Source organism: Hippopotamus amphibius, chromosome 8, assembly GCF_030028045.1.
Source record: "Hippopotamus amphibius kiboko isolate mHipAmp2 chromosome 8, mHipAmp2.hap2, whole genome shotgun sequence".
NCBI lineage: Eukaryota > Metazoa > Chordata > Mammalia > Artiodactyla > Hippopotamidae > Hippopotamus > Hippopotamus amphibius.
The window spans coordinates 128,693,771-128,713,056 of NC_080193.1; the positions used below are offsets into that span (position 1 = coordinate 128,693,771).

A 19,286-nucleotide genomic window follows, 5' to 3' on the forward strand; every position below is an offset into this window, starting at 1 on the left:
TTAACTGTAAATACAACCCAACAGACTAGACAAAGGATATGAACCAGACATTCAGAGATTAAAAAAGAAAATACAACTGCCAAGGAATATTTTAAAAGATGCTTTCTCCCACTCATGATTAAGGAAACAACATAACAATAAGACCCCTTCTTTTTCCCTGGCAAATTTTTTACACTTTGAAATTAGTGTTGAAGAAATGGTAAAACAGTTTACTCATACACTGAGGAGAGTATAAACTGGTGTAGACTTTCTGGAGTGTAATGAGAATATACTCACCAGATTTTAAATTTCACATACTATCCATATAAGTCCATGGGTAAGATTTTACTCCACAAAAGTACATCCAGATATATGTGTAAGAATGTTCACACACATGGACATTGCAGCACTGTTTATGAGAACAAAAACCAACATAACTGTCTGTCAATAGGGCAATAGGTTAAATAACTATAGTAATCCAGTCAATGGAAAACTCTGTAGCATAATGTGGTCTCTCAATGGAAAAAAGCAAGACACAGACAATATGAAAAGATGTAATCCCATTTATGGAACTATACAAGTTTAAATGTTTTTAATGTATATACCACTACATCGTCATTGCTCATTACAAACCACTGCAAAACTTAATGGCTTAAAACGATGACTATTATTTCTCTTAATTCTGTTGGGCTCCCTCGGTGGTGGTTCTGTTGGTATCACCTAAGCTTACTCAGGTGGCTGCAGTCAGCTGGGGAGGAGGGTGGGACTAACTGGACTCACTTCTCCGGGGCCTCAGCTGGTATGGCTGAAATGACTGAAATGGACCACATGGTTCTCCACCTTGGGCATCTCTGCACAATGGAGGAAGCACTCCCAGGGCGCAAGCACGAAACTATAGGGCCTCTACAGGCCAACACGCAAAGTCACGTCACTCCCACAGCATTCTATTGATCAAAGCCCGTCTCGGGGCCAATCTGGGTTCAAGATGAGGAAGGCAGACTCCACCTCTTGATTGGAAAAGCTGCAAAGAACTTGTGGTCATATTTAATCTACCACTCTACACGTACACATCTACCTATCTATACTTATGTCCATCTTTAAGTATCTGAAACGTTAGTGAAGAAACACGAGAATGTCCTCCGGTAAGAGGAGCTAGGAATGTGAGTGGGGAAGGAAAAGGAAGAAACTTACTTTCTGTTTCATGCATTTCTATGCTCAGGGCTGTCTCCATGGGCATGAGACCTGCGAGGTGGCAGGGGGCCCCATTCTCAGGCTCTGCAAAGTTTAATTGTCTGCTCTCACCATCTTGAAATTCTTAATAATTTTATCTTTGAACACGTGTTTTGTAAGTGAAGTCCAATGGCACAGTGGTGCATGCGTGTGGGCAAAGGAGACAGTGCAATAGGCACGTCTGCTCTTCCCTGATGCCCTGTGTACACCCAGCCTTTACCACGCCTCCTGAGGACAGAATTCGAGTGGACTCATGATGCCTGGGAGCTCAACATGACTCAAAGCAAGTACAAGGTAAGCATGTGACATCTTCCAGTGAGTAAATCCTGGTGCTGCCAGCCCAAGTTCCCATTTTCTGTTCTAACCAGAACTTGCCCTGAACACAGTAAGAACGCAATAACACAGACAACGGAACGCTATCATATCCTTTCTTACTCACGTTACTTCCTTGTATTAGCCAATCATGCTGAAAATAAGGACGACGAGAAAGGAAAGCTAGGGCAACTCATAGTGCTTTTCCTTTCAGTCTTTCTTTACTCATCTTTAAGCTGAAGAGGGAGAACGTGGGTAGAAGGTGCATGCACCAAGAACGAAAGAAATAAAAACAGCTGAATCAGCTTTGTGCTCGATTTCTACTCTTCTGGAAAAAAATGAGACACATATGCATGTATGAGCTAGGAAATACAAATTACCTAATTTCAGTGACTCCACATACAAGTTAAATATTATTATGTTTGCATTTAAAACTGACGTTGCACCACAGAAAAATAGAGTAAACTTGTGCTAACAATTTTTAATTTTTCTTTACTTAGAACAACATTAAATAGCAAATAACAAACATGATGAGTTCAGATAGAGAAAGAAGAAGAAAGGAAAAAGCTTTATACTTTAGCACCATTAACGACATTTTTTTCCTTTGGGGAAAGAGACCTTGCATTTTTATTTTGCACTGGGCCCCAAAAATTATGTAGTCAATTGACTTAATTTGTATACATATGTCCTACTTTTGTATATTTAAAACATAGGGTTTTTTTTATTTTAAACAACACTGCTCACTTATTTCCCATTTTAGTTTTATGAGCTTTATGCTACCCCTTACCTCAAATCATCATAGACCTGTTTTGAAAAAAATGATAAGATCCAGGGAACTAGCAGCTGAAAAAAAAATAGGTACTCAAATGAAGAAACACTTTTAATAAAAACAAAGGCCACACTTCATATTATTCCTACTCTCTTTTTCTTTTGTGGGCAAAACACTCCTTGATTTATAGCACTGGAACCATAGTCAGCACAATGAAATTAAGCAAGAATAATATGTCAGATTAAAAAACCCAAACCCAATTTTATGAACTCAATTTATGACAGCTGCACTGTCAACATAAATATTTATTCTCTCAAGGGCCATGGATGCAAGGTCATCTACAACACAAGGGATGCCTGCCTCCACTGGTACATATACATCAAACTCAGGAAATGCAGAAGACAGCAGTTATTTACAGAAATAACTTCTTACAAAATTAATGCCAAAAGAATTTCCCATATTTTATTTACTAGCATGATATCAATGTGGTATCCCATAGTCATAATAATTAAACAACTCAATTCAAATTGAAAAAAGTATTATTTTTATACTTCTCATACTTTTAATACTACTAACCATGTATATTAGTTTGAATGTTCAAGAAACTTATCAGTTCTTCATAGCTAAAAATTAAAATTATACCACAAAGATTATTACACGCTTGGCTAGAATTTTCCGTTTGAACCATAGTTACATTTTGCAATAATGTTGTCAAATGTAAAAGATCAGACAATGTTGATAAGAGATTCAAGTTGTTGGAATTTTGTGAAAGAGTAAAGCAAAAGCAGAAAGTAAACTAAAACCCTGGGAGGTATGTTAGCGTCAATTTGTGTAAAGATTGTGATTCAAAATATCTTGATACTTTTAGAAATTTAAAAACATTATTTTCTTTCTTTCTTAAGGAGTTGAGAAGAAGAATCAAATATCAGCTTTGGAAGTCTTGCCCAAGAACCAATCGAAAAGAATACTCTGCATGAAACATTCTACAGAAGATGCACCAAAACAGGGGGTAGCTACGGGAAAAGGAAGCTGTGGTTGGGGCCAGGGGTGGGAGAAAAGTATACGTTTCATTATATGTACCCTGCTCTAATTTTAGAAAAAATTTTTTACCAAATTCATGCATTACCTAGTCTCAATAAATTAAATTTCTCTAAAATAAAAAAATATAAAGAGCTTAAAAAAATAAAATAAAAAAAAGGCAGTTTTTTTTTAATAAGGCAGTTTTTACTTTGCAGAATGGGCCACACTATAGCTAATTTTTAAAAGTACCATTGTCTGACATTAAGAATGAGAGAAAATATTTGCAAACAAAGCAACTGACATGGGATTAATCTCCAAAATATACAAACAGCTCATGCAGCTCAATATTAAAAAAAAAAAAATCAAAAAATGGGCAGATCTAAATAGACATATCTCCAAAGAAGACATGCAGATAGCCAAAAAGCACATGAAAAGATGCTCAACATCACTATTAGAGAAATGCAAATCAAACTACAATGTAGTATCACCTCACACAGGTCAGAATGGCCATAATCAAAAAATCTACAAACAACAAATGCTGGGAAGGGTGTGGATAAAAGGGAACCCCCCACACTGTTGGTGGGAATGTAAATTGGTACTATGGAGAACAGCACGGAGGTTCCTTAAAAAACTAAAAATAGAGCTACCATATGATCCAGCAATCCCACTTCTGGGCATATATCCAGAAAAAAACATAATTCAAAAAGATACATGCACCCCAATGTTCATCGCAACACTATTTACAATAGCCAGGACATGTAGGCAACCTAAATGCCCATCAAACAAATGAATGGATAAAGATGTGGTACATACATACAATGGAATATTACTCAGCCACAAAAAAGAACGAAATGCCATTTGCAGCAACATGGATGGACCTAGAGATTGTCATACTGAGTGAAGTCAGGCACAGAAAGACAAATAGCATATGATATCACTTTATATGTGGAATCTAAAAAAAAGGGTACAAATTAACTTATTTACAAAACAGAAGTAGAGTCACAGAAGCAGAAAACCTATGCTACCAGGGGATAAGGTGGGGAGGGATAAGTAGGGAGACTGGGATTGACACATACATGCTGCTATACATAAAATAGATAACTAATAAGGACTTACTGTACAGCACAGGGAACTCTACTCACTACTCTGTAATGGCCTATATGGGAAAAGAATCTAAAACAAAGAGTAGATATATGTGTATGCACAACTGAGTCACTTTGCTGTACACCTGAAACTAATACAACATTGTAAATCAACTATACCCCAATAAAAATTTTTAAAAATGAGGAAAAGAAAAAAATAAAGTATCATTGTCTGAAGCTGTCCAGTTAGCTTTACGGCCATTATTAAATGTGGATGGTTTTGGGGGGAGGTATGGAACTTAGCATAAAACCACACTTCCATGAAAAATTATTAAAGTTCAATCATTTTGGAACTGAATACAAAATATTCAAAGGTGCTTTATTTAGAGGGACAATGAGTCCATAAATTAGAAATACTTATTTTAAAACAGGCTTTGGTAGAAAATCTCAATGCGAAGCATTTCTGTTTTAAGCCTAGAACTTGGCATTTTTTTCCCTAATTATTTATTTTTCACTACAAAAAGTTTCTGGATATCAATGGCAAAGCCATAGAGCCACAATGAAAATTATTTTTCTATCTCCATTCCCATCATCACAAATTCTGTAAAGAAGCATTAAATTAAGAGTAAACATTTGTGTTCTCCCACATAAAGAAGGGACATGCTGTATAATCCAGTCTGGATCCTTTTGTTTCTATGGAAAACGGCTCTTAATTTCCATTAAGAAATTAAGATTAGGATGAAAGTATGGACCTTTTTAGAAAAACGCACACACACAAAAATATCAGGTTTGCCGGTTTCTCTGTAGCTGCCCCACGAACTCCCAGAGCTCATGAATCCCAGAATAGAAGCACCTGCTCTGGACGATTCCTTTTCCCTGACCCGCTACACACAGACCTAGGTGTCAACGGACTAGGTAAGTTATTCTGTTACTTCAAGGGCAAAACATGGACACGGGGCTAATCCTAAATTTTTCCTAAGCAAATGGAAAGCTCTTTTTATACCAAATTTCTCATAACTGAATTCAGGATACTTAAACTATATTCTTGAGACTAAGCTGGCACTAACTCACTGCTAAATAATTAATATGTAAAAAAGATGAGAATGACTTCTGGCACTCAGTTGATGATCAACAAAATTTACCTTTTATTGTTAGTTATTATTCATATACAGAGACCCACCATGCAAATGTAAAATACAAATGACCACAATGTTTTTCAATCAGATCTGGCCTTGAGACAGATGTCACGGACCCCTCGAGTAGGATGCCTTAGGGGGCTCTCTTGCCTCTTCCATGAGATCGGAGAAGGCTCCCCAAGTCCCAGGGAAGCAGAGATGAAAGAGTGACGTGGAACATTCTATGCCTTTGGTAAAAGAGATTTTCACATAATGAGGTATAGGGAACTCATTCTGGCTTTTACATGAGTTAACTTGAATTTTATGCTAACTAAAACAGCCTGTTGTGGCCTATCAAACATACATTGTACATCTGCTTTAATTACTACAGAAAAAGGTGCATCGACCAGAAGAGAAGAACGTCTGTGTTAAAAATAAAGATTAAATGCCTCCCTTCCTGGGACACCAGTGCTGGTTCTCCTTCAGTGAGTAAGACTCCCTTCCCAGGTGCCAAGGTCACACGGATTCGCTGTATAAGCGCTGATCTAATTTGTTTGGTTTTTGAAACCTTGAAGAAATGTAATCCTGACTTGTTCAATGTTCTTTGTTCTGACAAGACATAAAACTGTGCTGAAAACCCTGCTTCTCCGGAGCAGCGTCTCACAGTAACCTGGGAAGCGGGCTTCTGGGCCAGTTCTTAGTGTGGCTCAAATACAGCTCTTTTGTATTCTGATTATTGATTACTTACTCTCTTCATCAACACCTTCTGTGACCCAGGGAGCCAGGCTCGATGACCACTAGGAACCCTTGCTGCACCAGGGGCGGCAGAGCCCCGCTGATGAAGCCCTGCAGGCCTCCAAACATGGCAGAAGCCAAGTGGGCCCAAGCGTGTCTGTAACGGTCCTTAGTTTCCTCTGGGTCAGTCTGGAAGCAACATCTGGCCTCTTGCTCAGGACTCTCTCAGCCCCAGCACCAATCAGCATCCAGGTATTTTGGTCTGTGCTCTGGGCCTGAACTTAAACAACCCCAGAGGTCGGCCTTCCCGATCTGATCTCAACCTTTCTCAGAGTCCTCTTCCTTTCGGTCATCCGGATCCTCATCTCCTCAGGAGGAAACAGCCTCCTCCCAGCCTTTCACTCACAGACAGACCTGATTTAGAAAATGAAGAGGTAACAGCTACGTGAAGGGGCTGCTGTCATTCCTTCCGGATGTTATTCACCTGATCTGGAGGGGGCGGCCTGGGATATGTTAAAGGGGACCACATCTGGGCTGCATCATGGGACAGGTGGAGAAGAGAGATGACTGCAAGCAAAGGAAACACACGGCAGAGAGACTGGGAAGGCAGGGTGGGAGCAATAGCTAGCAAACCTGAAGTTCCGGTCTGCTAGGGGCTGTTTCACTGAGGATGTGACTTTCATCCTCTTAGTTAACCCTTATGGGCTCTTTATGTGTTTTTGCTCCAGGGAGCAAACAGGGACAAAGCTAGTCTCTGGAAAAGCTGGAGGAAGGCTTCAGGGAGGGAAAGAAGGAGATGAAAGCCCTGTTCTGACATGCACCCCCATGTTCATAGCAGCGCTATTTACAACAGCCAAGACATAGAGACAACCTAAATGTCCATCAACAGATGAATGGATAAAGAAGATGGGGTATGTGTATACAGTGGAATACTACTTAGCCACAAAAGAGAATAATGCCATTTGCAGCAACATGCATGGATCTAGAGACTATTGTACTATGTGGAGTAAGTCAGACAGAGAAAGACAGATACCATATGATATCACTTATATGTGAAATCTAAAATACAACACAACGAACTTATCTACAAAACAGACCCACTGACATAGACAACAGACTTGTGGCTGCCCAGGGGGAGGAAGGTTGGGGGAGGGATGCATTGGGAGTTTGGGATTAGTAGATGCAAACTATATAAGGAATGGATAACCTACTGTGCAGCACGAGAACTATATTCAATATCCTGTGATAAACCACAGTGGAAAAGAATATGGAAAAGCATATATATATATATGAATCACTTTACTGTACAGAAGAAATTAATACAACATTGTAAATCAACTATATTTCAATTAAAAAGACAAAACGAAACCCTGTTCTGTTCTCAAGAAAGGCCAGGAGGCTCCAGTGGGCTCTTGTCTCCATGAAGAACTGGAAGATGAGGGAAGTTGGCCCTCACACTGGGAGGTCTGCTATGATCCTCTCTGTGTTCCATCTGTAGCACCTGTATCCTTTGCCTGAATCCAGCGGCATCTTTCTGTCAGTCACACTCCTGTCAGCCTCATGATGACAACACATGGAGGTTTTCTCTAGAAACCCTCTGACTCTGCCTGGCAGATACTCTGTCCTCCTCCCACCTCCAGCCCCTGCATGCACCTCTGCTGTAGCTTGTATTATTCATATTGCAAGATTTACTTTCATATATTTCTCTTCATTAGACTGCAAGCTCCTTGAGGGCCACACCCTGTTCAGGTCTGTGTCTCAGTGCCTCGAGCAGCCCCTGGCATTCCGTGGACACACAACAAATGCTTGCTGACATGATTTAGGCTGAAAAAAGTATGTGTGTAAATTAGTGGAGGCCATATGGCTGGGAAAAGATATAGGGACAAATGTGAAGAATTTCAAACGCCAAGGTAGATGGTTTGAACTTCGCCCCAGGTGGCAGTCAGAGCAGCGCCAGGTGTCTGAGCAGGTGCTTGTGTCTGAATTCCCGCTCTGTCTGTGTGTCCATCCTTCACTGCCTCTCAAGCCATTTACTAGATGCTTCTTTGGGGCTAAGGGATTGATTACATCATATCATTTCTTCCTCCCAGCCAATTTTTTTCCCATTTATTTATTTATTTATTGGCTGCTTTGGGTCTTTGTTGCTGCGCTCGGGCTTTCTCTAGTTGCGGCGAGTGGGGGCTACTCTTCATTGTGGTGTGCAGCCTTCTCATTGCAGTAGCTTCTCTTGTTGCAGAGCACAGGCTCTAGGTGCGCGGGCTTCAGTAGTTGTGGCACATGGGCTCAACAGTTGTGACTCACGGGCTCTAGAGCGCAGGCTCAGCAGTTGTGGCTCACAGGCTTAGTTGCTCTGAGACATGTGGGATCTTCCCAGACCAGGGATCAAACCCGTGTCCCTGGCATTGGCAGGCAGATTCACAACTACTGTGTCACCAGCGAGGTCCCTCCCAGCTATTGTGATAAGATTATCCCTCCCTTTTTACAAAGGAGGAAGGAGGTTTAGGGAGATTGTCTAACGTGTCTGAGAACACAGAGCTGGTGGGAAGCAAAGCCAGGACTGTCATGATTTAGCCAATTCCAATCCACAATCTTTAAACACTGCACTGCCTCCCTTACTTTGGCTGAACTTGAGGCAAGACACCAGCCGTGGTGGGATGGGATTGGAAAGGAAGAGATAAATATACAGTTGATTGTAAAGGGAGACTGGCTAGGACAAGGAGGAACAGGGGAACAAAGTTAAACACGTACTAAAGAGTAAAGTATCATGTTATCAATGACATGTTTTCAAATGGTTCAGCAAAACAAACATAAGTATATATATTCTCTCTGTGTGTGTATATATACACAAATATAAATATATATGTGGAGAGAGAGAAATTTTTTCAATTTTTCTGAATGTTTGGAAGTTTGAATAAATAGTTGGAGGGGAAAAGAGACAACTTTGACATTTCAGACCTAAGAGAAGTCTGGAGAAGGGGCAAGGATGAGGAATAAAATATAAAGCAACAAGCAGAAAGCAAGACAGAGAATTTGAAGGAAGTGCCAACTGTGCTAAACACCTTTCTAAAAATTTATTAACAATATCAGGGCTCACCAGAACTATTATGCACATGCTTGCAATTATTATTATCAGGAATTCCTGTAAAGATTTTAATTTATTAATTTTCATTTATTAATGATCACCTGTCTAATATGCTACCTGCTATATATGATGAAACCTTTGGTAGATATGAAACATAATGGTAGATTTAATGGCTTTAGAACTTATGTACATTAAATACTATGAAAAATGAAAACAGACCAAGATAATATTTATAGGAATTACAAAATGGTTCATGTCTTGATCAAATAAAGTATAAAGCATTCACATATATTGATCAGTAAATGCCAATGTATGTATGAGTAATGTCATCAAAGAGAACGTATAATCAATAAAGAAATATTTAAGAAAATCTCTACCATCCCAGAAGTAATCAAATAAACACAATAACAGTATGATGGAAAATATATAAATATATCTAAACATAGATAAGTATATATACATTTATATACCTATATATATAAATACATAATGGGGGGTCATGCTGGCCAGGGCTGGATACGCTAGGCCCATTCAAGTGCTCTTGGGGGCAGAACAACAGCCATTGAAAATAAACGTGATCATATTTATCAAGAGCCAAGAGTTTTTATGGCAAAACTTTTCCTGGGAATTCATCTTAAAAGAGAGATTCTCAAAGTATAGTCCAGGGACAAGGCAAATCTAGACATTCTCAGAGAGTCCATGAGTTCAACACTCTCTTCACAGTAACACTAAGACATCACTTGCCTTTTTCACTCTCATGTCTCACAAGGGCACAGTGGCATCTTCCAGAGCTCTGTGACGTATGACAACACCACTGTTCTGACAACTAAGAGAATATGTGCTTGCAGGGTTGGAATTTGGGGGCGATTTTGCACCGTATTCTTGCACGTTGAATAACCAGACCACATGTAACCTCTACTCACAAAGCCTCAAATAATCCCGCTCTGTCTCTAAAGTACTGATGGCCATGATCACTTAAATCTGGCAGAAATACCAATGTGGAAGCAGAATGTCTGTATGAGGGAAGGAAAATTTAACACAGACTAATAAAGAACAAACATATTATCCAATCGTAGAGCCTTAGCGCAGGGCCAAGATGCCGGCCAGGTACACACAGAAGTGGCAGAGTGGCTACCAGAGCTCAGTGCTGGAAGACAGGGCTTCTTAGGAAACCCATCTGTGAGCTTTAAGAAGCTATGATGCCCAGGGTCCACCTTCGAGAGATTCTGTTTCATTGCTGTAGAGAGGGCCCATGCATGGGAATTTTCTAATAACTCCACAGGTAATTCTAATGTGGAACTGGTTTTAAGAATTACAATTATAAATGATGAAAGCCAGAAAGAGAGAAACAAATATTGTATAATATCGCTTACATGTGGAATCTAGAAGAATGGTATAGATGAACTTATTTGCAAAGCAGAAACAGAGACACAGATGTAGAAAACAAACCTATGAATACCAAGGAGGGAAGGGGGAGTAGGATGAATTGGGAGATTGGAATTGACATATATACACTACTATGTATAAAATATAACTGATGAGAACCTATTGTATGGCACAGGGAACTCTACTCAGTGCTCTGCAGTGACCTAAATGGGAAGGAAATCTAAAAAAAGGAGGATAATGTATATGTGTAACTGATTCACTATGCTGTACAGCAGAAACGAACACTGTAAAGCAACTATACTCCAATAAAAGTTAATTTAAAAAATGATGAAAGATATCAAAAAGTTCTTCTTGCTTTTCAAATAATACATTTTGATACAATATGAACTGTTGCCTATACTTTATCCTTTCCAGTCACATAATCTGTGGCTGTGCCTTCCTGAACGTGAAGACCAAAAGATGAGGGGGAGCACTAAATTTTTCAACTCATAAGGCACCTAACATTCAACATCAACTCGGACCACTGCTGTCAGCAAGGCAGGATTTCGGTAAAGGAACACTTACTTTTACAAATAGGTAGCCCAGGAAGCTAGAGAACTTTCCAAAAAGTCATTCAGCAAAGTTGGGTTAAACCAGGAACAGATCAGAATTTCAGGCCAGAACACTCGACCACATCAATAGCCTTTAGAAGGTCTGTCTCGCATTTATTGGTTTGAGTTAGCTCAAAACACTGAGGTCAGTGAGCTCAACCCCAGGCAAGACTGCAGAAATTGGGAGCTGCCGACTTTGGGACAGGATTTCCTGCTGCTCCTGCCTCGGTGTCAGACACCCTGCCCCAGTGACTGTGCCCTAAGCTCTCCGCGGTGGCCTGCAGACTGCACAGGAGTGGAATTTGGCCTGATGACAGTAGGAAAGTCCCATGACCACACGGCTCCTGACACAAAGAGCTTAACAATATCCCCAGCCCACACCACGAGTTCTTTCTGAAAGTCTCAAGTTCTTAAAAGTTTTCCCAACGAGGACTGCCTTTGCCCGGGGGACCCATTAAACCTCAGAACAGATTTCTCCAGATGATGACCGAACAACAAGCAAAACACAAAGCCAGGCATTTGGAAACACAACACATGACACCCTCGGAGGGCAGGCGGACCCCTAACCAAGCGTGCCCAAGGGCCCAGGACAGGAGGAGAAGGCAGAGCAGCTCAAGTGAGGAAGCCCTGCCTCTTCTGCATGGCCAGTCCCTCGGGACAAGGCTGCCTCCAACACTGTAATCTGGTGAACTCACCCCAGTCCTTTAGGGAGGGCTTGTTAGCCACCCAAGAAGTCACCAGATCTCTGTGTCTTTGGATGAAACGATAGCCTGGGTGGAAATGAATCTCTCCCTGCTCTCCCCCATATGTCCTTCAGCCCCGCTGTGTCTTTCTTTTAGTACTTTTCAGTTTGTCTGATATCAGGGTGATTTGTGTTGATGCTGGTCTGTCTTCTCTGCTAGACTGCAAACCAGAAAGACAGATATGGTGCATTTTGCACCTCCTTATGGTGGGAACCAAGTATGTCTGTTGAATACGACAGAAGCTTCTAGAGATGAAATTTTCAAAGTGGCATTAATTGAGTTGAGCAGCTCTTCAGCAGGCATGCAGCCCAGTAGGGGAGCTGAGAGAGTGAAGAGGGCCACTGAAAGATTAGCGTGCAGGGAGAGGGTGGGCGTGAGGTGTCCACAATGTGCTGGCAAATGCGCAACCAGGGGAAGGATTTCAAAACCTCCACTAACAGCAGCTCCTAAAAGACGTGAGTGTCCACCGCACACTGCTGAAATGAACACCCAAAGGAACACCAGCTAAGAAGGAATGATACTGCTTTCAGCACCCTGCCAACAGGTCTACCCACAACATCTGGGCATTCCTGGCACCTGCCAGCCAAGCCTTGATCTGTTCAGACCCCCTGATCATCTTCTGAGGAACAGTAAGATCACAGCTTTCGGAGCTGGTAGGACTTCAAGTCATCAATAATGCAACAAGTCCCATAAATACTAACAACTTCATATAGTCTGAGAGCTGCAGGCAAGATACCTAGGGAGCGTCCAGAGGGTGAAATACCATCACTCTTAATCTGTTTCCTTGTCCCAGATTCATTGTTCATATATGCCATTCACCAGATAAATACATATATTTAATATTAATGTGATAAATGTAACTCTGCCTACTTATGAACACATATCTTTATCTTCTAGAAACATTTAAGATCATCAGGCAAAACAAACATCCTTCACAATCAGAAAAAGAGGAGCCACCACTCCCCCCACCCCCAACACACCCTCCACAAATAAAGATGAAATCAAATTATGTCAGTGCCACGGCACATATTCAGGTCTGGTGGAACATAATTAGAAAAGCCAGAGATGTTTTAGAGTATAATTCCTCAAACTAAGCTGCAAACTGTGACATGTAATATTTCCCCACTAAAGAATAGAAAAAGACCCATTCTGACCTGGTAGGGCATACGTCCTTCTTTTTCTCAGTGTTCTCAGACATCCAGTGAAGAGCTGTCCTTTATTTGGACAGCGAAATGCACCTTCATTGCCGATAATTTCCTGTTAGCGTCTATTACTGTTAAGAGGATCTCAGTCCAGAGAGAAAGCCAGGGCTGGTGGTTCTTCAGAAAAGCTCAGGCAATCAAAGGCAATAGGAAAAGCCTTCCCATACATACATATATTATTTTTAACTTTAGTTATCTCCCAGTAACTTCACTCCCTTCCTTTCTGGATTTGAATCATTCTGCCACCCCATGGAAAAGCTTGTGGACAGAGGAGTAAGACCCTGGGGCAGACGTGAGGTCCAAGTCACCGGAGCAGGCTTCCGCTCGGTTGAAAAGAAGCAGAACTGTGAGGAGAGAGGCGAGAGAACCAGCCAACAGGATGTGTGTGGCTGGAGTTCCTGGCATGAAGTCTTGGCTTTCATGTTTATTTTTGGATGTATTTTTCTTAGCCCTTTGATGCAAATTTCTGGCCTGGGAAGCAACCCTACAGTACAAGCTCCAAAGTTGCCAAAAGTAAGTACAGGCCTCAGACTTGGGAGAAAGCAGGTCTCCCTGGCTTTTAGGCTCCAGTTAATCCTCAGATGAGGGGGTGGGTCCCTGTGCATTAACAGGCAGGCCAGGGGCTGCCTATCTGAGGATGGGTCGTGCAGTTCAACCTTAATACCCAGGACCACTAAACACTTACTTGAAATACCAGTCTACCTTGAAAGCCTACCATTAATGTAAAAGTGAAACAACCTGAAATTGGTTGCATGATAAATAAAGTATTAAAACCCACCCAAAGGGTTTCTGAGATTTTTATGTTCTAAGATATGTTTTAAGTTTGGGCTTTAATTTTTCTGACAGCACAAGACAGTTAGGAACATCAAATCTATTCAAGCAGGAGCAGATGTCTCTGAGAGGTATATTATTCCAATATGGTTTTTAAAGTGCATCAGCAAAGATGAAGCTGCTGTTATTTCAATAATTCCATTCTCATAGTGGCTTGAAAGATTATTAATGGAAAAGGGCTTTTTCTCCCTGCATAGTCCAAAAGAAGCAGTAAACAGAAATAGCTAAAAAGCTTTTCAGTCCAACAACTGCCAACATATCTGGTAGAATCAAGAAATAAAACACTGAAAATTAGGGAATAGAGATGGATGTAAAAATACTGCTTCAACGATATTCATCACTCTTAGAAATATTCTTGTTTACAAACTATATTCTTTCCCTAAGACAGAAACATGCACGTGTTTCTTATTTTTACCAGTTTATAACCCAGAAAGCATAAAAAATTATCACTCAACAATCTTTACTGAGGCCACAAACACATTTGGGGAATAAATCCTACTGGATCAATCATTACACCCGAGCAACAGTTCTCTGTGATATTTTATGTCCTGGTTAGAATAAAATCACAAGAGCTTCAGGGTAACTATTATAGCTAAGAAACCACTTTTATCGTGGCATGGGTCAGACTACGAATTTAAAATATTGCTTTTATTTTTAAAAACTCTAGTTTTGTTGCTGTCTTTACATTTCAAATCATTTATTCACAAGTGTATATTATTTTGGACATGCTCAAACATGGATCACAATAAAGGAAAGTTTTTGACCAGAATGATATTCATGCAATTGGAACACAGGTAGATCACTAGTGCAAGGACCTCTCAATGGTGTCTTTCATGACTTTGATGGAGAGTGGCTCTCCAATCTACTTCTCTGAACACACTGGACTCATCTCCTCATTCATGTCCATGTATCTGGAATATTCCACGTCAAGATGACAAAACATGCTGCAAACCTAAAGCATCTTCATGTACAACATTAGACAGAAAGTCAGGGAAAAAAACCAGAAAACCCTCCTTGCTGTTGTTCTAACCACTGGAAACCTTAGACTATATGTGCTGAGAAAAAACTCATAGAATTGACAGTAAATCAGTATTTATTTATTCCAAGAGCCACCAGCAACCATAAATACTCATTAATACTTGATTCAAGATTATAATGGCTTAAAACTTCCAAGCCTACATTAAACTAGTTTGCCATTTAACTTCCTTACTAAGGGTATGCAATGCCACTAGTGTCAAAGAGTTTAAATTATAATTTTCAAGAACTAAAAATGGTACTCTAAGACTTTTTAATTACTTTTTTTCTGAATGAAATTCAAGAACATAACTTTCTCCTTTCTTTCTCTCTCTCTCTCCTGAGATGCTACTGAAAAGTGAGATGTTTTATAGCCTAGTTAATATTTTTATTAAGTTCTAATATCAAAGAGGCATGAGAAGAGGGAAGTTTTATTGACCAACTCTGAATAAAGTTACCGTAATTCACTTATGCTAAGAAAATATGACCTGACTTTGAGATGGAGCAACCCAGCGCCCTCAAATATGATCATAAATTGGCGACTGAGACATGGAAAGGAAAGAGGAGAGGAAGTTTTCATTAGGAAAGATATAGGGTACAAAGAAAAGGATCAAGCTGCTACCTCAGTTATATCTTGGTTGACAAGATATTTATTTTATTTGATATATTTGTATAGACTATTGAAATAATGCCTCTAGTCACATCTGTGACAATAATTTAAAAAAATATTCTGGGTGCTACCAACTTGACTTACAACATAATAGACAACATAAAGCAAGAGTATCTGGGATGAAATTGAATAGGATTTCAAAATCTCACGTGTAGTTCTCTGGGTGTGTGTCTGCAGAGAGCTGAGGAACTTGCCTCTGGTCAGGAAAGAAAGCAAGATTACCCAGCTCTCTGTTGCCATTAAAGTGCCAAATGTAAGATTTAACATAGACAATTTGTTCAGCCTATCAAAGAGCTACTTGTAGGCTGTGCTACCTATTAGTGATTAGACACCGTAATTCTCCTAGTTAGAAGTAATTCAGAGTCCTGGTTCTTGTCAACCACTTTAAGTGACATCAAAGGCATAGATAAGGAGGGGAATGTCCACCTGAGAGTGCCTGCCACACAATGGGCCCACCATGACATTCCTCAAAAGTAAGCAGGCAAATGAGAAGAACACGAAAATTTAGACCCATGACTCAGATGATCTAATTTCTATCGTGTGGGAACTACAGCCTAACAGTGAGCTCCTTATCATGCTGATGGGAGAGGCAGTATCCAGCTTACCTTTCTGCTGCCTTCTTTCTGACATTTCGTGGTTCAGTGAGGCTTCTACCTGAATCCTGAAGCTATGTCATCCTTCTCTTTTGACATTTGCCTACTGGGTTTAACTTAAATTTCAGCTGAGAGTATGAGCCTGGGTTTTAATGTTGCTTACAGATATTATGTACCAGTGTAATGAATGGCTGAATTACAAACTCTGTTATCTGACATAATCAAGGCATAGGTGTTCTGGTTATCCAATATACTGCTAGCAGATTCGTGTTACATATGCCATCAGTGGACCACCCATAAAGAATGGAAATAGAATTGAATTAATGATAAGGACATTTTATACTCTGAAATAATATGATTGACTTGCTAGCTTATTTTCTGTCTCCTCCAAGTAGAACAGAAGCTCTGGCCCAGAGAGCAGGAGCCCTGTCAATCTTGTTCACTGCGATAGCCAGACCTGATACACAGAAGATCCTCGTTAAGTATTTGTTGAATAAGGGAACACTAGAATAAACATAAGTCAATCTTTTTTTACTTAGAAGGTAAAACTGAAACTACTGAAGCCCACTCACTCTAGGGCCTGCATGACACAACTACTGTGCTCGAGTGCTGCAACTACTGAAGCCTGTGCGCCTAGAAGCCCGCGCACCAGAACAAAGAGTAGCCTCTGCTCACCACAACTAGAGAAAGCCTGAATGCAGCAACGAAGACCCAACACAGCCAAAAAACCAAACTGAAACCAAAAAACAAACAAGAAAAAGAAAACAAGGACCAATTATGGACCAAAAATAATTTTAAATATATAAGGGAAAAAGTGTTGCTTTACTGATGGGAAAATGACTCTTCAGATAAAAATGCTTACAAGACGTAAGAAATTAGGATAATCTAATTATGCAAAATAAAATAAAATAAAACCCGTGTGGGGAGAAAAAGAAGGTAAGTTAGAATTTCACAATTTCTCAGGATTATCATGTACTGTATGTGCACAAGTGTGATTAGTTGGTAAAGTTGATTCACACAGGTTGCTAGATAGTGGAGTTCCTTGCATTTTCACGCTAGCCAGTTAAAAGGGAGGTGGAACACCTAATTTGCACTCTGTGCTTGGTTGTATGAACAGGTAAATAAAATGAAGTATCTTACTAATCTCTCCTTCACCATGAGGTTCCAAACCCCAGCCTGTAAAATAGGAGGTCAGACTAAACACTCTCTGGCAGGGGAGACCAAAATCATGCTTTGAGGTTACAGATGAGCTACAAAATCATGTGGCAAGGTTTGGGGTACTCAGGACCACCTTCAACATCAATACCCCCATTTAATAATTTTCCTCGAAGGGAAATCTCTGTGAAAAACAGCCCTAAAATATACTCAGGTACAATCCAATCAAGAGGTCACAGGAATCAAACCAATGCATCACTAATAGTGAGGCATCCAGACATTAAGAGCATCCTGATGTACTCAGTATCACCTTTGACTTCTTGCCAAAACTGTTTGACTTGATCTAATCAAACTTTTAGCTAACTTTCATTTACAGGAAACCCTGGGGTAGGGGTACAAAAAAAGATACCATGAGAAAATGATCAGACAAACCTTGAATTTGGGGGAAACTGACCTGGCCTTTTTAACAAGTCAATGCCATACAAAGAGAGAGGGAAGGAGAGAGAGAGAGAGAGAGACTGACTTAGACATAGCAATCAAATGTCACACGTGGTTCTTTATTTGAGCCTGGTTTGAAATAAAACAGATATAAAAATACTGACGGAGTAAATTTATTTATGGGTATTTAAGGGGAAATTTGAACTAGACTGGATATTAGATGACATTAGGATACTGTCTTTAGTTTTGTAAGTGAAATGATGGTATTATGGGTATGTAGCAGGATATTCTGACTTTGGGGAGAAATACACTAATATTTAGGATGAAATGTTGTGATGTCTGTCATTTACATTAAAGCAGTTTCGCAAAAAAAGATGAAGCAAATACAGCTACATGTTAACTGCTGAACTGAGAGTGTATAGTCACTCACCGTATTATCGTTTTTGATTTTCTGAATGTTTGAAATTTTTTAAAATAAACTTTTAAAAATGTTCACAGGTAGCAACTTCTCAGGAACTTTTTTCACAGCCCTGAGTCCTCCTAATTAAAATAAATTTTTAAATATTGCCACAAACCATCTTCAACCAGCCACTTGAATAAGTCATCACAGACAAAAGCAGTTATAACGACACACATCACAGGTAGGAGTCATTTTTGTTCTTAAACCAGGTCTTCCAAATTTTCTTTTTGGAAAAGAATTTCCAGTTTACCTTTTAGATTAAAGATCCAAAAAGCGGCTTATTTGCCTCAAGCTTGGTCCCTTTTAATCGATAGAAAACCTCTCCGCACACACCTCATGCAAACCTACTTTGGCTTTGCCTTCCTAAAACTCGCTTTGTCTCTGAACTTTACAGAGCAGTTGGAGCTCTTTAATATTTTCTAAGAGGAACATTTCAAACAAGTAACCCCGCAATTTATTCACTACTGCCAAGAATAAAAGTAACAGGTTTCACCACCGAGGTCTTCCAAGGCTTTGCAGGACTTTCAAGGCAAAGCATCACTCACTCACCTGCAGGTTTGCTCTCTTAATGCATCTGTCACTTGTTTGGCTCTGGAGGAAACTATTTGATTACACAAAATTCTTTTTAGATCAAGTTTAAAACCTTGGCCACACTGGGACAAGTGGCAAAGCCTGCCAGCTCGATGGGTTAACATTTGGACATAGTGAGCCAAGGACAAAGATAAGGAACAACCACAGGTAAAAATCGGAAGCTTGAAGAACTGAAAAGGAACGAGCGTAAAAGATGCAAGGGCCTTTCTAAGTGCTCCATTTGCCACGACTGCATATACGGTGATTTATTCCCTGTCCTTCTTGTAAATGAGCGTGGTACCCTAAGGGG

General features: G+C 40.0%; 1 protein-coding gene across 6 annotated transcripts in view; it reads right to left on the reverse strand.

The window, feature by feature from the left end:
- Positions 1–19,286, reverse strand: part of RAPGEF4 (Rap guanine nucleotide exchange factor 4) — a 299,086-nt gene that overhangs the window by 215,466 nt on the left and 64,334 nt on the right. Inside the window, exon 1 of one of the 6 annotated variants that reach the window (XM_057743998.1) lies at positions 13,198–13,567. The exons of the other annotated variants lie outside the window; for them this stretch is intronic. Within the exon in view, the coding sequence (XP_057599981.1) occupies positions 13,198–13,209 (12 nt within the window). The 5' untranslated portion in view covers positions 13,210–13,567. Of the gene's footprint in view, positions 1–13,197; positions 13,568–19,286 lie in introns of those variants that run through there. 6 annotated transcript variants of the gene reach the window in all.